At 47.2% G+C, this 17,460-nt stretch overlaps 1 protein-coding gene and 1 long non-coding RNA gene across 3 annotated transcripts in view; one reads left to right on the top strand and one right to left on the bottom strand.

The window, feature by feature from the left end:
- LOC310909700 overlaps positions 1-17,460 on the top strand; it is a 534,801-nt gene that overhangs the window by 257,781 nt on the left and 259,560 nt on the right. The gene's annotated exons all lie outside the window — the stretch shown is intronic.
- CYP26B1 (cytochrome P450 family 26 subfamily B member 1) overlaps positions 1-17,460 on the bottom strand; it is a 50,299-nt gene that overhangs the window by 4,625 nt on the left and 28,214 nt on the right. For both annotated transcript variants that reach the window (XM_083861701.1, XM_083861702.1), the window contains 3 exons: positions 9,733-10,008; positions 6,252-6,407; positions 4,275-4,556 (listed from right to left, as the gene is read on the bottom strand). In XM_083861701.1, coding sequence (XP_083717827.1) covers positions 4,275-4,556; positions 6,252-6,407; positions 9,733-10,008 — 714 coding nt within the window. The remainder of the gene's footprint in view (positions 1-4,274; positions 4,557-6,251; positions 6,408-9,732; positions 10,009-17,460) is intronic.

The following is a 17,460-nucleotide window of genomic DNA, read 5'->3' as shown; positions in this document are numbered from 1 at the left end:
TTTTTTTTCCAATCTTTTTCCTTGCTCATTCCCATTTCTTTTGGGTTTAAGGGAAAACCAGACAGCTCAACACAAAGAGATGGGAATCCTGCCCTCATTCCTCCCTCTGTCTCAAGGATTCCTGGAATGATCCATCCATTTATTGGTTTCTGGCCCACAACTTGCACCTTTTTCACCCAATTACAGGAAACCAAACCCATGAAGAAGAAGGAAGAAGAAGGAACACCCAAAATCCTCCATCCTGATTCATTTGTATCACTACACACTAAAACCCCAAATTCTAATTTTTTTTCCAATCTTTTTCCTTGCTCATTCCCATTTCTTTTGGGTTTAAGGAAAAACCAGACAGCTCAGCACAAAGAGATGGGAATCCTGGCCTCATTCCTCCCTCCATCCCAAGGATTTTATGGGATGACCCATCCATTTATTGGCTTTGTGGTCACTGGCCCACAATGGGGACCTTTATCATCCAATTACAGAAAACCAAACCCAAACCCATGAAGAAGAAGAAGGAAGGAGAAGGTGAAGAAGAAAAACAAAGAAAACACCCAAAATCCTCCACTCTGGTTCATTTGTATTACTACACACTAAAACCCCAAATTCTAAATTTTTAGGACTCCAGCAGTTCTCCTTGCTCATTCCCATTTCTTTTGGGTTTAAGGGAAAACCAGGCACAAGGAGATGGGAATCCTGACCTCATTCCTCCCTCTATCCCAAGGATTCCTGGGATGATCCATCCATTTATTATTTTCTGGCCCACAACGTGGACCTTTTTCACACAATTACAGAAAACCAAACCCAAACCCATGAAGAAGGAAGACGACGGACTCAGACAACACCCAAAATCCTCCATCCTGATTCATTTGTATTACTACACACTAAAACCCCAAATTCTAAGTTTATAGGTAGTTCTCCTTGCTCATTCCCATTTCTTTTGGGTTTAAGGGAAAACCAGGCAGCTCAGCACAAAGAGATGGGAATCCTGCCCTCATTCCTCCCTCCATCCCAAGGATTCCTGGGATGACCCATCCATTTATTGGCTTTGTGGTCACTGGCCCACAACGTGGACCTTTATCATCCAATTACAGAAAACCAAACCCAAACCCATGAAGAAGAAGGAAGGAGAAGGTGAAGAAGAACTCAGACAACACCCAAAATCCTCCATCCTGACTCATTTGTATCACTACACACTAAAATCCCAAATTCTAAATTTTTAGGACTCCGGCAGTTCTCCTTGCTCATTCCCATTTCTTTTGGGTTTAAGGGAAAACCAGGCACAAGGAGATGGGAATCCTGCCCTCATTCCTCCCTCTATCCCAAGGATTTTATGGGATGACCCATCCATTTATTGGCTTTGTGGTCACTGGCCCACAACGGGGACCTTTTTCACCCAATTACAGAAAACCAAACCCAAACCCATGAAGAAGAAGAAGGAAGGAGAAGGTGAAGAAGAAGGACTCAGACAACACCCAAAATCCTCCATCCTGATTAGTTTGTATTACTACACACTAAAATCCCAAATTCTAAATTTTTAGGACTCCAGCAGTTCTCCTTGCTCATTCCCATTTCTTTTGGGTTTAAAGGAAAACCAGGCACAAGGAGATGGGAATCCTGCCCTCATTCCTCCCTCTATCCCAAGGATTTTATGGGATGATCCATCATTTATTGGCTTTGTGGTCACTGGCCCACAACATGGACCTTTTTCACCCAATTACAGAAAACCAAACCCAAACCCATGAAGAAGAAAGAAGAAGAAGGTAAAGAAGGACTCAGACAACACCCAAAATCCTCCATACTGATTAATTTCTATTACTACACACTAAAACCCCAAATTCTGATTTTTCTTCCAATCTTTTTCCTTGCTCATTCCCATTTCTTTTGGGTTTAAAGGAAAACCAGACAGCTCAACACAAAGAGATGGGAATCCTGCCCTCATTCCTCCCTCTATCCCAAGGATTTTACGGGATGACCCATCCATTTATTGGCTTTGTGGTCACTGTCCCACAACATGGACCTTTTTCACCCAATTACTGAAAACCAAACCCAAACCCATGAAGAAGAAGAAGGAAGAAGAAGGTGAAGAAGAAGGACTCAGACAACACCCAAAATCCTCCATCCTGATTAGTTTGTATTACTACACACTAAAACCCCAAATTCTAATTTTTTTTCCAATCTTTTTCCTTGCTCATTCCCATTTCTTCTGGGTTTAAGGGAAAACCAGACAGCTCAACACAAAGAGATGGGAATCCTCATTCCTCCCTCTATCCCAAGGATTCCTGGGATGATCCATCCATTTATTGGCTTTGTGGTCACTGGCCCACAACGTGCACCTTTATCATCCAATTACAGAAAACCAAACCCATGAAGAAGAAGGAAGAAGGACTCAGACAACACCCAAAATCCTCCATCCTGATTAGTTTGTATTACTACACACTAAAACCCCAAATTCTAAATTTTTAGGACTCCAACGGTTTTCCTTGCTCATTCCCATTTCTTTTGGGTTTAAGGGAAAACCAGGCACAAGGAGATGGGAATCCTGCCCTCATTCCTCCCTCTATCCCAAGGATTCCTGGGATGACCCATCCATTTATTGGCTTTGTGGCCACCGTCAGGAGCTGCCCTACCAGGCAGGGAAAAGCAGCTTCTCCCACACGTCAGGCAGCCCTTCCCAGAGCATCCCAGAGGATCCCAGAGCCTCCCACACCCCTCTCTGCCTGTCAGCACCTCACACCCAACACCCACGTCGGGGCCGGGGCGGATTTATCATCCCCTGAGCACTTTAAAAGGTCTCTGACTCAAACCGGCCGCATTAGGAGAGGATTTACGGCGACAAGGCCAGCTCCCGAGACTTTGTTGTTTTATTTTTTTTTTTTGCTGGGAGGAAATTCCAGCCGTGGCAATGACTAATCGGGCTGTCATCCCGCAGCCTGGAGATGCCCTTTGCCGTAAACCTTTCCCCTGTCACACCCCAGCTCAGAGCCTGGCGTCACTGTCACCAGCCGGGCTCCGAGGCATCGCGCCCGTCTGCTCCTCTGACAGCTCCTCACATCCCATCCCATCCCATCCCATCCCTGCCGGATCTGCAGCAAATCCCACCGCCAGAACCACGGGGTTAATTAGGCTTTGGAGGAGCCTTTGAGATCATCAAGTCCAAGCTGTGACCTGACATTTCCTCAATCCACTAAACCGAGCGCTGCGTCCAGGGTTAAACCCCTCTAGGGATGGTTGATGCTTTAAACTTTATCTTTCATATATTTCAGACTCTGCGGTGCCCAGGGGACAAGCTCTGAGCTCGCAGTCAGTGTCACTGAGCTCTGCACACAGCAGGGACACAAAACAAACCCTTTTCCTGCTGCACACCAAGGACAACTCTCAGCCCCAAAAGCACAAACAAGGGGGGCTGGAGGGAGGGACAAGAAGGATGGGACCTCCCAGCCTGGAGCTGGGACTGGACAATTCAACCCCAAAGTGCAAATGGACCAAAACTTAGAAAAATGTGAGTCCTCCTGACCGGTCAGAGATTGTGTGTCCATTTTGTGCCCATTTGGGGCCAATTTTGTGTCCATTTTGTGCCCATTTTGGGTCCACCTTGTGTGCAGCCCTGACCAGGCTCTTGTCCTACCCAAACTGTACCCTAAAGGCCTTTCAATAAATCTCTGCTTTATTCTCCAGCTCTGCCCAGTCTCTGTTCCAGCTCAGCTTTCCCAAGGCATCCCAGTGACTCCACCACCTTGCTGGGTGCCCCATTCCCACTTTTTCTGGGGAAGAATTTTTCTCCCTAATAACCACCCTAAACTTCCCCCGGTGGTGCAGCTTAAGGCTGCATCCCTTTGTCCCATCAAAGGGTTTAATTAGGCAGGATTATCACCCTCTATAACTCCCTGAAAGGTGGCTGTGCTCAGCTGGAGTTGATCTTTTTCCCCAGGCAGAACTGACAGAACGAGAGAACACAATCTCAGGCTGCACCAAGGGAAATTTAAGTTGGATATTAGGAAGAAATTTTTCACCGAAAGAGCAATTAAATACTGGAATTGTCTGCCCTGAGAGGTGGTGGAGTCACCATCCCTGGATGAGTTTAAAAAATCCTGGATGTGGCATTTAGGGTCATGATTTAGTTGAGGTGTCGGGGCATGGGTTGGACTCGATCTTGAAGATCTCTCCCAACCCACACACTCCGTAATTCTATGACTCATTTATCCCCTCAGAGATCTCCTCTAAGCCAGTCTCGAGCGAGTTTTGCGGCGCTCAGGGACGGAGCTCCAGCCACTACTCACATCCAGCTCGAAGGTCTGCAGCACGGTGCGGTACCCGCCGGAGATGGGCGTGAAGAGCCGGAGCACCTCCTTGATGACACAGTCCAGGTACTGCAGGCCGTGGATGTTGTCCAGGCGCAGGGAGCCCTCGCAGATGCAGCCGTTGTGGAGGATCCCTTTGCTCCGCAGCTCCTCCCGCAGCTTCTCCAGCACCCGCGGGTGTTTGAGCAGCTGCATGATCAGGGAGGTGCTGGCGCTGGCCGTGGTGGCGTAGGCGGCGAAGATCAGCTCCAGGGTGCCGTCCTGGGGGGCAGGAGAGGGGACAGGGTGAGGTTCAGGGGGTGGGACAGAGGGGACACCAACCTCGGCACCTCGAGGTGATACGGGGTGTTCTCATGCCTGAAAGATTTCCTGCCTGGCCTGGGGACCGTGGAGTGGTTTGGAACTCAAAGATCACCTTGTTGTAACCTCAGCAAGGAAATCCTCCCAATTGACGTCTACAGGGAGTTATGGAATGGGTTGGGTGGGAAAGGACCTTAAATCCCATCCAGTGTCACTCTATCCATGGGCAGTGACAGCTCCCACTGTCCCAGGTGGATCCAGCCTGGCCTGGGACATTCCCAGGGATCCAGGGGCAGCCCCAGCAAATGTGGGAATTCCATTGCCAGCAATTCCTGCCCAAGATCCCAGCCCAATGTCCCCTTTCCCAGTGGGATCCATTCCCTGTGTCCTGTCCCTGCAGCCCTTGGCCCCAGTCCCTCTCCAGCTCTCCTGGAGTTTTCCTCTTCAGGGACTCGGAGCATTCCCTGCACTTTTCCCTTCTCCAGGGGAACATTCCCAGCTCTCCCAGCCTGGTTCCAGAGCAGAGGGGCTCCAGAACCCTGGAACAGTTTGAGTGGGAAGTGACTTTAAGGATCATCCCATCCCATTCCCTTCCATGTTCAGGGACACCTCCCACTACCCCAGGTGGATCCAAGTCCCATTTTCCAGCCTGGCCTTGGATATTGCCAGGGATGGAGCAGCCACAGTTTGTCACAGCTGCTCCAAAAATTTAAGATCCAAAGTGACCTGAGGAAGGATCACATCGCAAAGCTGGGAGAGGGGAAAAATGGACTGTGGCCTACAGAGGGAGATTTCCCATACACCAGGATTGAATGAGGGAAATCTGGGCAGAGTTTGTGTCCTTTATTAATGGCCTTGGACACTGCCAGGGATGGAGCAGCCACAGCTTGGTCACGTTTAACTGGGAGGTCACTCCTTGGACAGCCACCACACTGAAGGAGCCTCACGCAGAACCTCTGAGGATCAGACAAAAAAAACCCAGATGGCTCCAGGAGGCACCAGGAAAAGTGGAAGAGACAAGGGATGCAGCTGATCAAGGCTTCCCTTATGACCAGGGAGGTTCAGGTTGGATACCAGGAGAAATTCCTTTCCTGGAAAAGGGATCAAGCATTGGAAGGGGCTGCCTGGGACAGAGATGGAATCACCATCCCTGAAAACATTCAGAGACTCAGTGGATGTGGAATTTTGTGTTATTTTAAGCTTTTTCCAAGCTTAACAGGGAGGTTTAGGTTGGATACCAGGAAAAATTCCTTTCCTGGAAAAGGGATCAAGCATTGGAAGGGGCTGCCTGGGACAGAGATGGAGCCACCATCCCTGAGAGTGTCCAAAGACCAAGAGGATTTTGTGGTATAGTTCAGTGGGGGTGGAGGTTTGACTTGATGATCCTTTCCCAAGTTTAACAATCCCACGGAATTCTTTGCAGAAAGAGCTGGGCCCAACCAGCAAACAAATAAAAAATCTGGTTTGGAGTTCGGATCCACCACACGACCTCACCGTGGGCTCCCCCAGCTCTCACTGCTCACCTCGGGTCTGCCCCAAAAATCCCTCCTCGGATCATCCCACACTTTTCCCTTCAGGAAGGCTGGATACCATGAAAATTTCCTTTTTTCCCTGAGCAGAACCATCATGAGGTGTCCCCAAGGAGAAGATCTTTACCTTGAGCTCCTGCATGGTCAGCTCCTTGCCGTGCTCCTTCCCGCTCTCTATCAGGATGTCCAGGGCGTCGGCGTAATCCTTGCCCTGCGTGTTCTGCAGCTTCTCCTGGATGGCTTTTTCCAGCCCCTTCTGCAGCGTCTCCCGGGCACGGATTCCCTGCGGAGCAGAGGAAAATATTGTAATGGGACACAAATAAAGGTGCTTGACTCCAGCCGAAAATCAGAAGATTTTATTTATAATTAATTTAGATTTTTTTATAACGCACTGCGGTAAAATGTTGTTGGTCCATAGGACTGAAAGTTGCTTGACTCCATTCAGAGGGCAGTGGAAATCAGAAGGTTTTATTTATAATTAATTTAGATTTTTTTGTAACAGGCTGCGCTAAAATGTTGTTGGTTCATAGGACTGAAAGGTGCTTGACTCCAATCAGGAGGCAGTAGAGATCAGAATGTTTTATTTATAATTAATTTAGATTTTTTTATAACACGCTGTACTAAAAGTCACGTTATTGGTCCATAGCACTGACTCCTCTCCCATTGGCTGAGTAACAGAAATACAAACAACACCTGCTGTTATGAGCAAAAAATATAATTCACACAAAGTTTTTTTGAGAAAAATAAAACTGTCGCCCTGATTTTTCAGCCTTCTGATATTTTACATTTCTACCGGAGCTTTCTCACACGTTGTGAAATAAACCAAAACTGATGTTTAGTAAATAACACGTTCCTTTTCAGGGGGAAGGAGAAATTGATGGATTTCTGGGTTGGCCACTGGCGTCAGAGAAGTGTTACCCTCGTCCCCCAATCCCTGATCAAATTCCAAAGATAATTTAAGTTGAGATCCTAAAATAAACTTTTTTTTTTTTTTTTTTTTTTTTTTTTTTTTTTTTTTTTTTTTTTTTTGTGAGACGAGAAAGAAGAAAAAGCTTATTTTGAAATCTCAATTTATACAGTCTTTGGAATTTAATCAAAGATCGAAAGACAAGAGTAACGCTTCCCTTCTGACTCTAGTAGTCAACATAAAAATCTATCAATTTGTTCTTTTCCCTAAAAGAAAAAACATGCATTTTTTACTAAACATCATTTTTTTTTTTTTACAACGTAAAAAAAAAAAAAAAAAAAAAGAAAAAAAAAAAAAAAAAAAAAGGAAAAATGTAAAGTATCAAAAGGCTAAAAAATCAGACCAACATAAAACTGTTGAGGAAATTTTCCCTTGAGAAGAGCTCAGCGATTCTCAAGCTCAGAAAATATCAAATCTACAGTGAAAAAGAGCTCAGACCACACCAGCAGCAGCACCTCGCCCATCCCTGGAGCTGCAGACGTGCCCAGGGCAGGTCCCAGCCATAAAAACAGAGGCTCAAAGAAAGGTGTGAAGATGCTGGAGGTGTCCCCTGGGCGGGAGGAGTAAAGCCAGAGTAGGGGGAGATCACAGGAGGAGTAATCAACACCTAAGTGTAAATGAGGGGTCTGGGCTGGGAGCCCCCGTCCAGCACCGGTTCACAGACCTGGGATGGATGGAAATCCCTGGGAAAAATTGTGTCTCAAAGGAAAAGGCCATTCATCCCAAAGAATCCTCTTCCCCGGCAATTTGATCACCTGGTCCCACTAAAACAATTCCTACAGGAGTGCGGCTGCTGGGAGTGATTCTGGGCTCTGAGAATCATTCCCATAGGCAAAAAAAAAAAAAAAAAAAAAAAAATAAAATAAAATTCAGGGGAGTTGTGAAAAGTAAATTTTGAACCCCTGTGTTTCTGTTATCAAAATTCCCCATGAAAAAAAAAATGGTTTTATGTCTATTTTTTGTTGTGTTTTTGTTTTGCGTCATTCGTCAAATAAACTGGAATAGGTGTAAATGAGGGGTCTGGGCTGGGAGCCCCTGTCCAGCACCGGTTCACAGACCTGGGATGGATGGAAATCCCTGGGAAAAATTGTGTCTCAAAGGAAAAGGCCATTCATCCCAAAGAATCCTCTTCCCCAGCAATTTGATCACCTGGTCCCACTAAAACAATTCCTACAGGAGTGCGGCTGCTGGGAGTGATTCTGGGCTCTGAGAATCATTCCCATAGGCAAAAAAAAAAAAAAAAAAAAAAAAAAAAAAAAAAAAAAAAAAAAAAAAAAAATTCAGGGGAGTTGTGAAAAGTAAATTTTGAACCCCTGTGTTTCTGTTATCAAAATTCCCCATAAAAAAAAATATGGTTTTATGTTTATTTTTTGTTGTGTTTTCGTTTTGCGTCATTCGTCGAATAAACTGGAATAGGTGTAAATGAGGGGTCTGGGCTGGGAGCCCCTGTCCGGCACCGGTTCACAGACCTGGGATGGATGGAAATCCCTGGGAAAAATTGTGTCTCAAAGGAAAAGCCCATTCATCCCAAAGAATCCTCTTCCCCGGCAATTTGATCACCTGGTCCCCACTAAAGCAATTCCTACAGGAGTGCGGCTGCTGGGAGTGATTCTGGGCTCTGAGAATCATTCCCATAGGCAAAAAAAAAAAAAAAAAAAAAAAAAATAAAATAAAATTCAGGGGAGTTGTGAAAAGTAAATTTTGAACCCCTGTGTTTCTGTTATCAAAATTCCCCATGAAAAAAAAAATGGTTTTATGTCTATTTTTTGTTGTGTTTTTGTTTTGCGTCATTCGTCAAATAAACTGGAATAGGTGTAAATGAGGGGTCTGGGCTGGGAGCCCCTGTCCAGCACCGGTTCACAGACCTGGGATGGATGGAAATCCCTGGGAAAAATTGTGTCTCAAAGGAAAAGGCCATTCATCCCAAAGAATCCTCTTCCCCAGCAATTTGATCACCTGGTCCCCACTAAAGCAATTCCTACAGGAGTGCGGCTGCTGGGAGTGATTCTGGGCTCTGAGAATCATTCCCGTAGGCAAAAAAAAAAATTAAAAAAAAAATTAAAAAAAAAAAAAAAAAATTCAGGGGAGTTGTGAAAAGTAAATTTTGAACCCTTGTGTTTCTGTTATCAAAATTCCCCATGAAAAAAAAAAAATGGTTTTATGTCTATTTTTTGTTGCGTTTTTGTTTTGCGTCATTCGTCGAATAAACTGGAATATGCAAGAATCAGAAGGACCTGTTTAATTCTGAGAAAGAACCTGTTTAATTCTGGGAATTACAAGGATCACAAGTTTTAATTGTCGGAATTACAAGGACCCCATTTCACTCCGAGTTCAGGAGGGAATTAAAAGGAGGAGGGTCCCACGAACTAAAAAAAACCCCAAAAAAACCAGGAAAGTTGCCAAATGAGGAAAAACACGAATTAAATCTGGGCAAGCCCTGACTATTTTCTGCCATCTAAATCACTAAGGACCAGATTTCCATCTAAATCATGAATCGTGATCCAAAAACAGACTCTTTGAGGTCAATCAGAGTCCGCGAAACCCCGAAATCACCAAGAACCGCGAAAAGCCGCGGATTAATCACTTAATCATTTAATTAATTAATCAATTAATGGGGCAGAGAACCCAAGGCGAGGCTCACCCTCCTGTATCCGCTGAAGGGCAGGTCCACGGGCAGGGAGAAGACGTTCTCCACAAACTGCTGGTAGACCTGGAAGAGGCGGCCCAGCTCCTCGTCGGGGATGCGGAAGCCCAGCAGGACGCGGATGGCCATGCGGAACGTCAGCTTCTGCGCCTCGTGGTACACGTTGATGGGCTCGGGCTCGCTGCTCCAGGCCCGCAGCGTGTCCTTGATCACCAGCTGGATCTTGGGGAGGTAGCTCTCCAGAGCCTCGTGGCTGAAAATCTTGGAGAAAACCTGCGGAGATAAAACGACGAGGAATACAGGTTTCTACTGCGGCCACCAAAAGTTGTCAAATGTCCTGCCAGGAGTTGTTGTTGTTTCAAAGTTTTCATCCAGAGTCACCAGTTCTTAAAAAAAGCTGCCAGAAATACCAGAAACTTCTGAGATTCCAACCACGACCATCACAAAGAGACAGGGAATAACGGAGCAAGGTGAGGATGGGAGGAATTGTGGAGAAATTGAAGGGATTCCTTCATCCTATGCATGGCAGGAGGGACAAAGCCAGATTTCTGTAAATCACCAGTTCCTAAAAAAAGCTGCCAGAAATTCCTGGGATTCCCACCACAACCATCACAAAGGGACAGGGAATAATGGAGCAAGGTGAGGATGGGAGGAATTGTGGAGAAATTGAAGGGATTCCTTCATCCTGTGCATGGCGGGAGGGACAGAGCCAGATTTCCGTGAATCATCAGTTCCTAAAAATGTTGCCAGAAATACCAGAAACTCCTGGATTCCAACCACGACCATCACAAGGGACAGGGAATAACGGAGCAAGGTGAGGATGGGAGGAATTGTGGAGAAATTGAAGGAATTCCTTCGTCCCGTGCATGGCGGGAGGGACAGAGCCAGATTTCAGTGAATCACCAGTTCCTAAAAAAAGTTGCCAGAAATACCAGAAACTTCTGAGATTCCCACCACGACCATCACAAAGGGACAGGGAATAATGGAGCAATGCGAGGATGGGAGGAATTGTGGAGAAATTGAAGGGATTCCTTCATCCTATGCATGGCAGGAGGGACAGAGCCGGATTTCTGTGTCCAACAGATCCCAGCCCTGTCCATCCCATGGTTGGGATGTCACTAATAAAAACCTTTTCCACAGGGATTCCCCAGTGTCCAACAGATCCCAGCTCTGTCCATCCCATGGTTGGGATGTCACCAATGAAAACCTTTTCCACAGGGATTCTCCAATGTCCAACAGATCCCAGCTCTGTCCATCCCATGGCTGGGATGTCACTAATAAATACCTTTTCCACAAGGATTCCCCAAGGTCCAGCAGATCCCAGCCCTGTCCATCCCACGGTTGGGATGTCACCCATGAACCTTTTCCATAGGGATTCTCCAGTGGTTTTCATTGGGATGTCACCAATGAAACCCTTTTCCACAGGGATTCCGGAATGTCCAACAGATCCCAGCCCTGTCCATCCCACGGTTGGGATGTCACTAATAAAACCTTTTCCACAGGGATTCTCCAGTGTCCAACAGATCCCAGCCCTGTCCATCCCACGGTTGGGATGTCACCCATGAACCTTTTCCACAAGGATTCCCCAAGGTCCAGCAGATCCCAGCCCTGTCCATCCCACGGTTGGGATGTCACCCATGAACCTTTTCCACAAGGATTCCCCAAGGTCCAGCAGATCCCAGCCCTGTCCATCCCACGGTTGGGATGTCACCCATGAACCTTTTCCATAGGGATTCTCCACTGGTTTTCATTGGGATGTCACCAATGAAAACCTTTTCCACAGGGATTCCCCAGTGTCCAACAGATCCCAGCCCTGTCCATCCCACAGTTGGGATGTCACCAATGAAAACCTTTTCCACAGGGATTCTCCAATGTCCAACACAGACAAACACGACAGAAAAACACAACTCTCCCCAAAACGAGAAGCGCTGACAATTCCTCCCACCTCTCCACCACCTTTTTTTTAAATTTCTTTTTTTTTTATAATGGATGCAAAACGAAGCAAAAATAATTATTTTGGAGCCTTCGGGATCTCTGTGGAGTCTGGCTGAACTCCGCCAGGGGTTCAGGCGGGGAAGAGCCTCTCTGCACGTACGCAGAGGCCGCGATCGCCCTCGGCTCATTTCCTTGGGAAACCAAGGGGGGGAACACACAAAAAAAACCCAAACAAAATAAAATTCCTGATGTCAGCAGCCAGCGTTAATTTAAGCCCTGCGAGTAAACAGTGAGCAGGACTGGGCCTCCCCAGGTCTCCCCACGCTAACGGCTCCTTAACTCTGATTTTTTTTATTATTTTTTTTTTTTTCCTCTCCAATTTGGGCCTGGGCCCGCTCCGAGGAGCTCAGCAATGCCAGGAATGTCCTTTCCAGGCACAGCAGCGCTTTTATTCGGCATTCCCGCCGCTTGCATCTCTCCTTCGGGTAAAAAGGAGAGGGGAAAAAAAAAAAAAAAAAAAAAAAAGGGCTGTTTGTTTATTTTTTATTAACCTACACGCACACCGCAGGCCTCCAGGAAAATCCAATTAAAACAGGATTCCAAGGAGGGAGCCCAAGAGGAGCCTCCACCGGTGGCCGCTTTCCCGGCGGGGAATGGAGGCGAGCTGGGGGGGCTGCCAAGTTATCAACCCACCAAGAGAGAGAGAGAGAGAGAGAGAAAAAAAAAAGGGGGGAGAGAAATCAAAGCCACCCCCTCCTCTCTTTTCCATGAGCGCCGGGCTCGCCGGAGCTGTAAATGTGAGAATTTCCTCCGCAGTCAGCACTCCAAGGGAAAGGTAATATTTTCCTGGCTGAGACCCCTCATTGCTAATGCCCGCCGTTCCCCAGGAGTTTTGTTTGGTGAAAAAACATCTCTCGTTCCCCCTTCTCTCCCCTCTCTTGCAGCTCCACAAGAGCCGCTTCACGACGCCCCCAAAGTTGAGCCAAACTCGAGCAACGCGAGGAGCTGCCTCATGGAAATACCAGGATTGGGAAATAAAAAAATAAAAAATCCAAGCAGATCGGCCAGAGGACAGGGAGGCATCATCCCTGGATGGCCACAGGGAGCCCCAAGGCATGAATGAATGAATAAATAAATAAATGAATGAGAGGAGGAATCAATGAATGAATGAATGAACAGCGGGGAGCGAGGCCGGCCGCCTCCTGCCCGCGCATCCAGAGCCGCTCTGGAGCCTGGAAAAAGCACAGAGGTTCAGGAGGTTTTTTGTTGGAAAAAGGAGCTGCTGGGGCGGGAAAAGATGGAGGGGGTAAAGGAGAGACCCTCGGCTGAGGGGGGAAGGTGGGAAGGGAAAAGGGAAGGTGGGAAGGGGATGGGGAAAGATGGGAAGAGAATAAGGAAGGTGGGAAGAGGATGGGGAAACTGGGATGAGAATGGGGAAAGTGGGAAGGGAGTGGGGAAAGAAGGAAGCGAATGTGGGAGATGGGAAGGGAGTGGGGAAAGATGGGAAAGAAATGGGGAAGGTGGGAAGGGAATAGGGAAGGTGGAAAGAGAATGGGGAAGGTGGGAAGGGAGTGGGGAAAGAAGGGAAAGGAATGGGGAAGGTGGGAAGGGAATGGGGAAGGTGGGAAGGGAATGGGGAAGGTGGAAAGAGGATGGGGAAGTTGGGAAGGGAATGGGGAAGGTGGAAAGGGAGTGGAGAAAGAAGGAAGGGAATGTGGGAGATGGGAAGAGAATGGGGAAGGTGGGAAGAGAATGGGGAAAGTGGGATGAGAATGGGGAAAGTGGGAAGAGAGTGGAGAAAGAAGGAAGGGAATGGGGAAAGTGGGAAAGGAGTGGGGAACGTGGGAAGAATGGAGTGGGGAAAGTGGGAAGGGAATAGGGAAGGTGGGAAGAGAATGGGGAAAGTGGGAAGAAGGGAGTGGGGAACGTGGGAAGAATGGAGTGGGAAAGGTAGGAAGGGAATGGGAAAGGTGGGAAAAAGGGAATGGGGAAAGAAGGAAGGGAGTGGGGAAGGCGGGAAGAAGGGAGTGGGGAAGGGACAATTCCTCTGTCCATGAGCAGGACACCAGGGTTGGATGCAGAGCCAGGATCCACAAGGATGGGACAAGACCACCTGGGTGGGAAGGGAAAGGGGAAAGAAGGAAGGGAATGGGGAAAGAAGGAAGGGAATAAGGAAAGAAGAAAAGGAATGGGGAAGAGAAGGCAGGGTTCATTTGTCCAGGATCAGAACACAGTCAGGAAAGGATGGTTCCTTTGTCCAGGGGTTGGATGCAGAGCCGGGATCCCTGAGCTCTTCCACAGGGATGGGACAAGACCCCAGGGGTGGGGCCGGCCAAGGGACACTGCTGTGTCCCCATCCAGCTCCCACCTGCCCTTCATCCACACTGAGGGGTTTGGGATAAGGACAGAGGCTCAAAACATTCCCCACGCCTCAGTTTCCCCAGCTGGAAGAGGACAAGCTCTGCACCGAGTCTACCTCCCTGCTTGGAGCCACCATCCCAATGGACGTGGCCTTTGGGGCCTCGTGGCCTCATCCTTCCCCGGCATCTCCCACAGGGGAGAAACACTTGGGGACTCCCTGGTCCCTGAGGAAAGGACACAGCCCCAGACATTCCTCTGACCCCAAAACAGCTGCCGTGGTGTGGGGGGCTGGACCCACACCCCAGGCTCTAAAGAGGAAAGATCCTGCCCGAAGGATCGGCGTCAACGGATTGGGGAGATCCTTGGGAAGAGAAAACCGAACCATTGTGGGATCAATGGCATCAACACAAACCTGACAAAGGAGAGCCTGGGGGACAAGGGGGATTATTTTTTCCCTCCTTTCTCTGGGATTTTTTGGATCTCTCCTGGTTCCAGGAGGCTCCTCCAGCTGGCTGCTCCCCGGAGCTCCCAACGGCGTCCCGGCCGCGCTCGCACCACCTAATCCCACACGTCAGCAGATCCTTCCCCGCGCCAGACACAAGTCTGGATCCCCTTCCAGTCACCTCCAGTTCAACCCTGCATCTTTCCAGTTGATTAAAAAAAAAAGGAGGAGAAGGCAGCCAACTTTTCCTAAGCCTAAAATTCCTGCGCCCTCTAGTGAAGCCAGGCTGCTCCAGGAGCGGATCCCAGGACAATCAGGGCGAGGAAAAGTTCTTCCAGAGCTGCCAAAGAGGCAAAAATCATCTCTAAGCTCGGCTTTGTTAACCCTGAGATGCCACAAGCACTGCCAGGAATTTTTTTTGGGGGGATGCAAAAGAAGAGCCCCCCAGTTTTTCCGTGTTGTCCCAAAATTTTGGGGATTTGCTCCGTCCAAGGGAGTTCATTTCCACCAAACACCCACAAGCAACAGAGATCCCACCACCCAGAGAGCTTGGCTGGAGCCTTCCCACTCCTTCTCGCATGGAAAAAAAAAAATATTTAAAGATTTATGGTTTTCCAAAGGCAGAAAATGTCTCTCGCGACAGCAAAGTGTCCCCAGTCCCAACTGGAGAATGTCCCATCCTTAAACTACGGCCAAGGAGAGGGGATTTCAGGGAATTTTGTGATTTGGGATTGGAGGGAATTCTGTGAACCCCAGCAGGGATTTGGGATTTGAGGGAATTCTGTGATTTGGGATCGGAGGGAATTCTGTGATTTGGGATTTGAGGGAATTCTGTGAGCCCCAGCAGTGATTCAGGATTTCAGGGAATTCTGTGATTTGGGATTTGAGGGAATTCTGTGAGCCCCAGCAGGGATTTGAGGGAATTCTGTGATTTGGGATTTGAGGGAATTCTGTGAGCCCCAGCAGGGATTTGGGATTTCAGGGAATTCTGTGATTTGGGATTTGAGGGAATTCTGTGAGCCCCAGCAGGGATTTGGGATTTGAGGGAATTCTGTGATTTGGGATTGGAGGGAATTCTGTGAGCCCCAGCAGTGATTTGGGATTTCAGGGAATTCTGTGATTTGGGATTTGAGGGAATTCTGTGAGCCTCAGCAGTGATTTGAGGGAATTCTGTGATTTGGGATTTGAGGGAATTCTGTGATTTGGGATTGGAGGGAATTCTGTGAGCCCCAGCAGGGATTTGGGATTTCAGGGAATTCTGTGATTTGGGATTGGAGGGAATTCTGTGAGCCCCAGCAGTGATTTGAGGGAATTCTGTGATTTGGGATTGGAGGGAATTCTGTGATTTGGGATTGGAGGGAATTCTGTGAGCCCCAGCAGTGATTCGGGATTTTAGGGAATTCTGTGATTTGGGATTTTAGGGAATTCTGTGAGCCCCAGCAGTGATTTCAGGGAATTCTGTGAGCTCCAGAAGTGATTCCATTCACAGTCAGGGTGTGGGGGACCAAGTTTTCCAGGGTTTTTTCCTTCCCACTCCAATCCCTCCCTTTTGCCATCCACAATTTCCAGGCACATCCTCCAAAAAAAAAAAAAAGAAAGGGAACGGAGCTTTCCCTTCCTCCCCTTTTCCAGGAGGAAAACTCAAAATTTTGGGATCAGCCACCTGCATCCCATCCAGCCTAGAGCCAAAACAAGGCAGGATGAACCTGGAAATGTTTTTAGGAATGAATTTGGCACCTGTCAGAGGTTTGGCCAACAGGGATACGTCGGGAAACATCCAAAGCAACATCTCAACCTGGATTTTTCCTAATTTTTCCTACATTTCCTTATATTTGTCCCAAATCTGCCCATCACCACGTTATCCTGGATATCCTGCCCCTCTCCAGAGCTCATTCCCATGTTCCTGAGGATTTGGAAATGGGGATATTTTTGGATCCCTGGCATTGGGAGTGTGAACAAAGGGAAAACACAGCACAAAAAAAAAAAAAATAATAATAAAAAAAAAAAATTAAAAAAAAACACCCCAAAAAAACCCAAACAAACAAACAAACAAACAAATAAAAAAACCAAAAAAACCCGAAAAAAAAAAAACTTAAAAAAAAAAAAAAAAAAAAATTGGGAAAGCACCACAAAATGAGAGAAAATTCCAAAAAAATCCCACTCCTGCCCAGACATTGTTTATAAAAGGTTCAGCCTTTGCACACGGCAAAGAATTGATTCCTTTTCTCCTTTTTTTTTTTTTTTTCCTCTGGAAAATGGAGCCCAAGGAAGGCTCCATCCTGGAGGAATCCAACAGGAGAATCTGGGAACAGGAGCTGGAGCCTCCAGGCCAAAAGAAATGCCAGAGACAAAGAAATTGCCCTGAAATTGGAATAATTCTCCAAAAAATCTGCTGGAAAAAATAAAAGGATCATTTTGGATCTTTGGGTCATGTCGTGATGCACCTTCAGGGGTTGTCCCTGCCCCTGATTTTTCCATTTTTTAGAGAAAGATTATGAGGATAAATAAATAAATCAGAATAAAACGAAGCCCAAGATCTGCATTTCCCCACAAATCAAAAACCTCCACGTTCAAGAATCTCTCTCCTACAAATCCCCCACATGGGCCAGGGAGAATTTCAATCCCAAACCCTTCAAAGTCTTGAAAACCCTCCAAGGTTTTGCTTTCAATCCCAAACCCTCCAAGACTTTACTTTTGATCCCAAACCCTTTAAGGTCTTGCTTTCAATCCCAAACCTGCCAAGGCTTTGCTTTCCATCCCAAACCCTTTAAGGCCTTGCAAACCCTCCAAGGCTTTGCTTTCCATCCCAAACCCTTTAAGATTTTACTTTTGATCCCAAACCCTCCAAGACTTTGCTTTCGATGCAAAATCCTTTAAGATCTTGCTTTCAATCCCAAACCTTCCAAGACTTTACTTTCAATGCCAAACTTTCCAAGACTTTGCTTTCAATCCCAAATCCTCCAAGACTTTACTTTCGATCCCAAACT

This window comes from Zosterops lateralis (assembly GCF_965231275.1).
Source record: "Zosterops lateralis genome assembly, chromosome: 5".
NCBI lineage: Eukaryota > Metazoa > Chordata > Aves > Passeriformes > Zosteropidae > Zosterops > Zosterops lateralis.
Note: the sequence above shows the minus strand (reverse complement) of the source record. Positions and strands in the feature narration are given on the sequence as shown.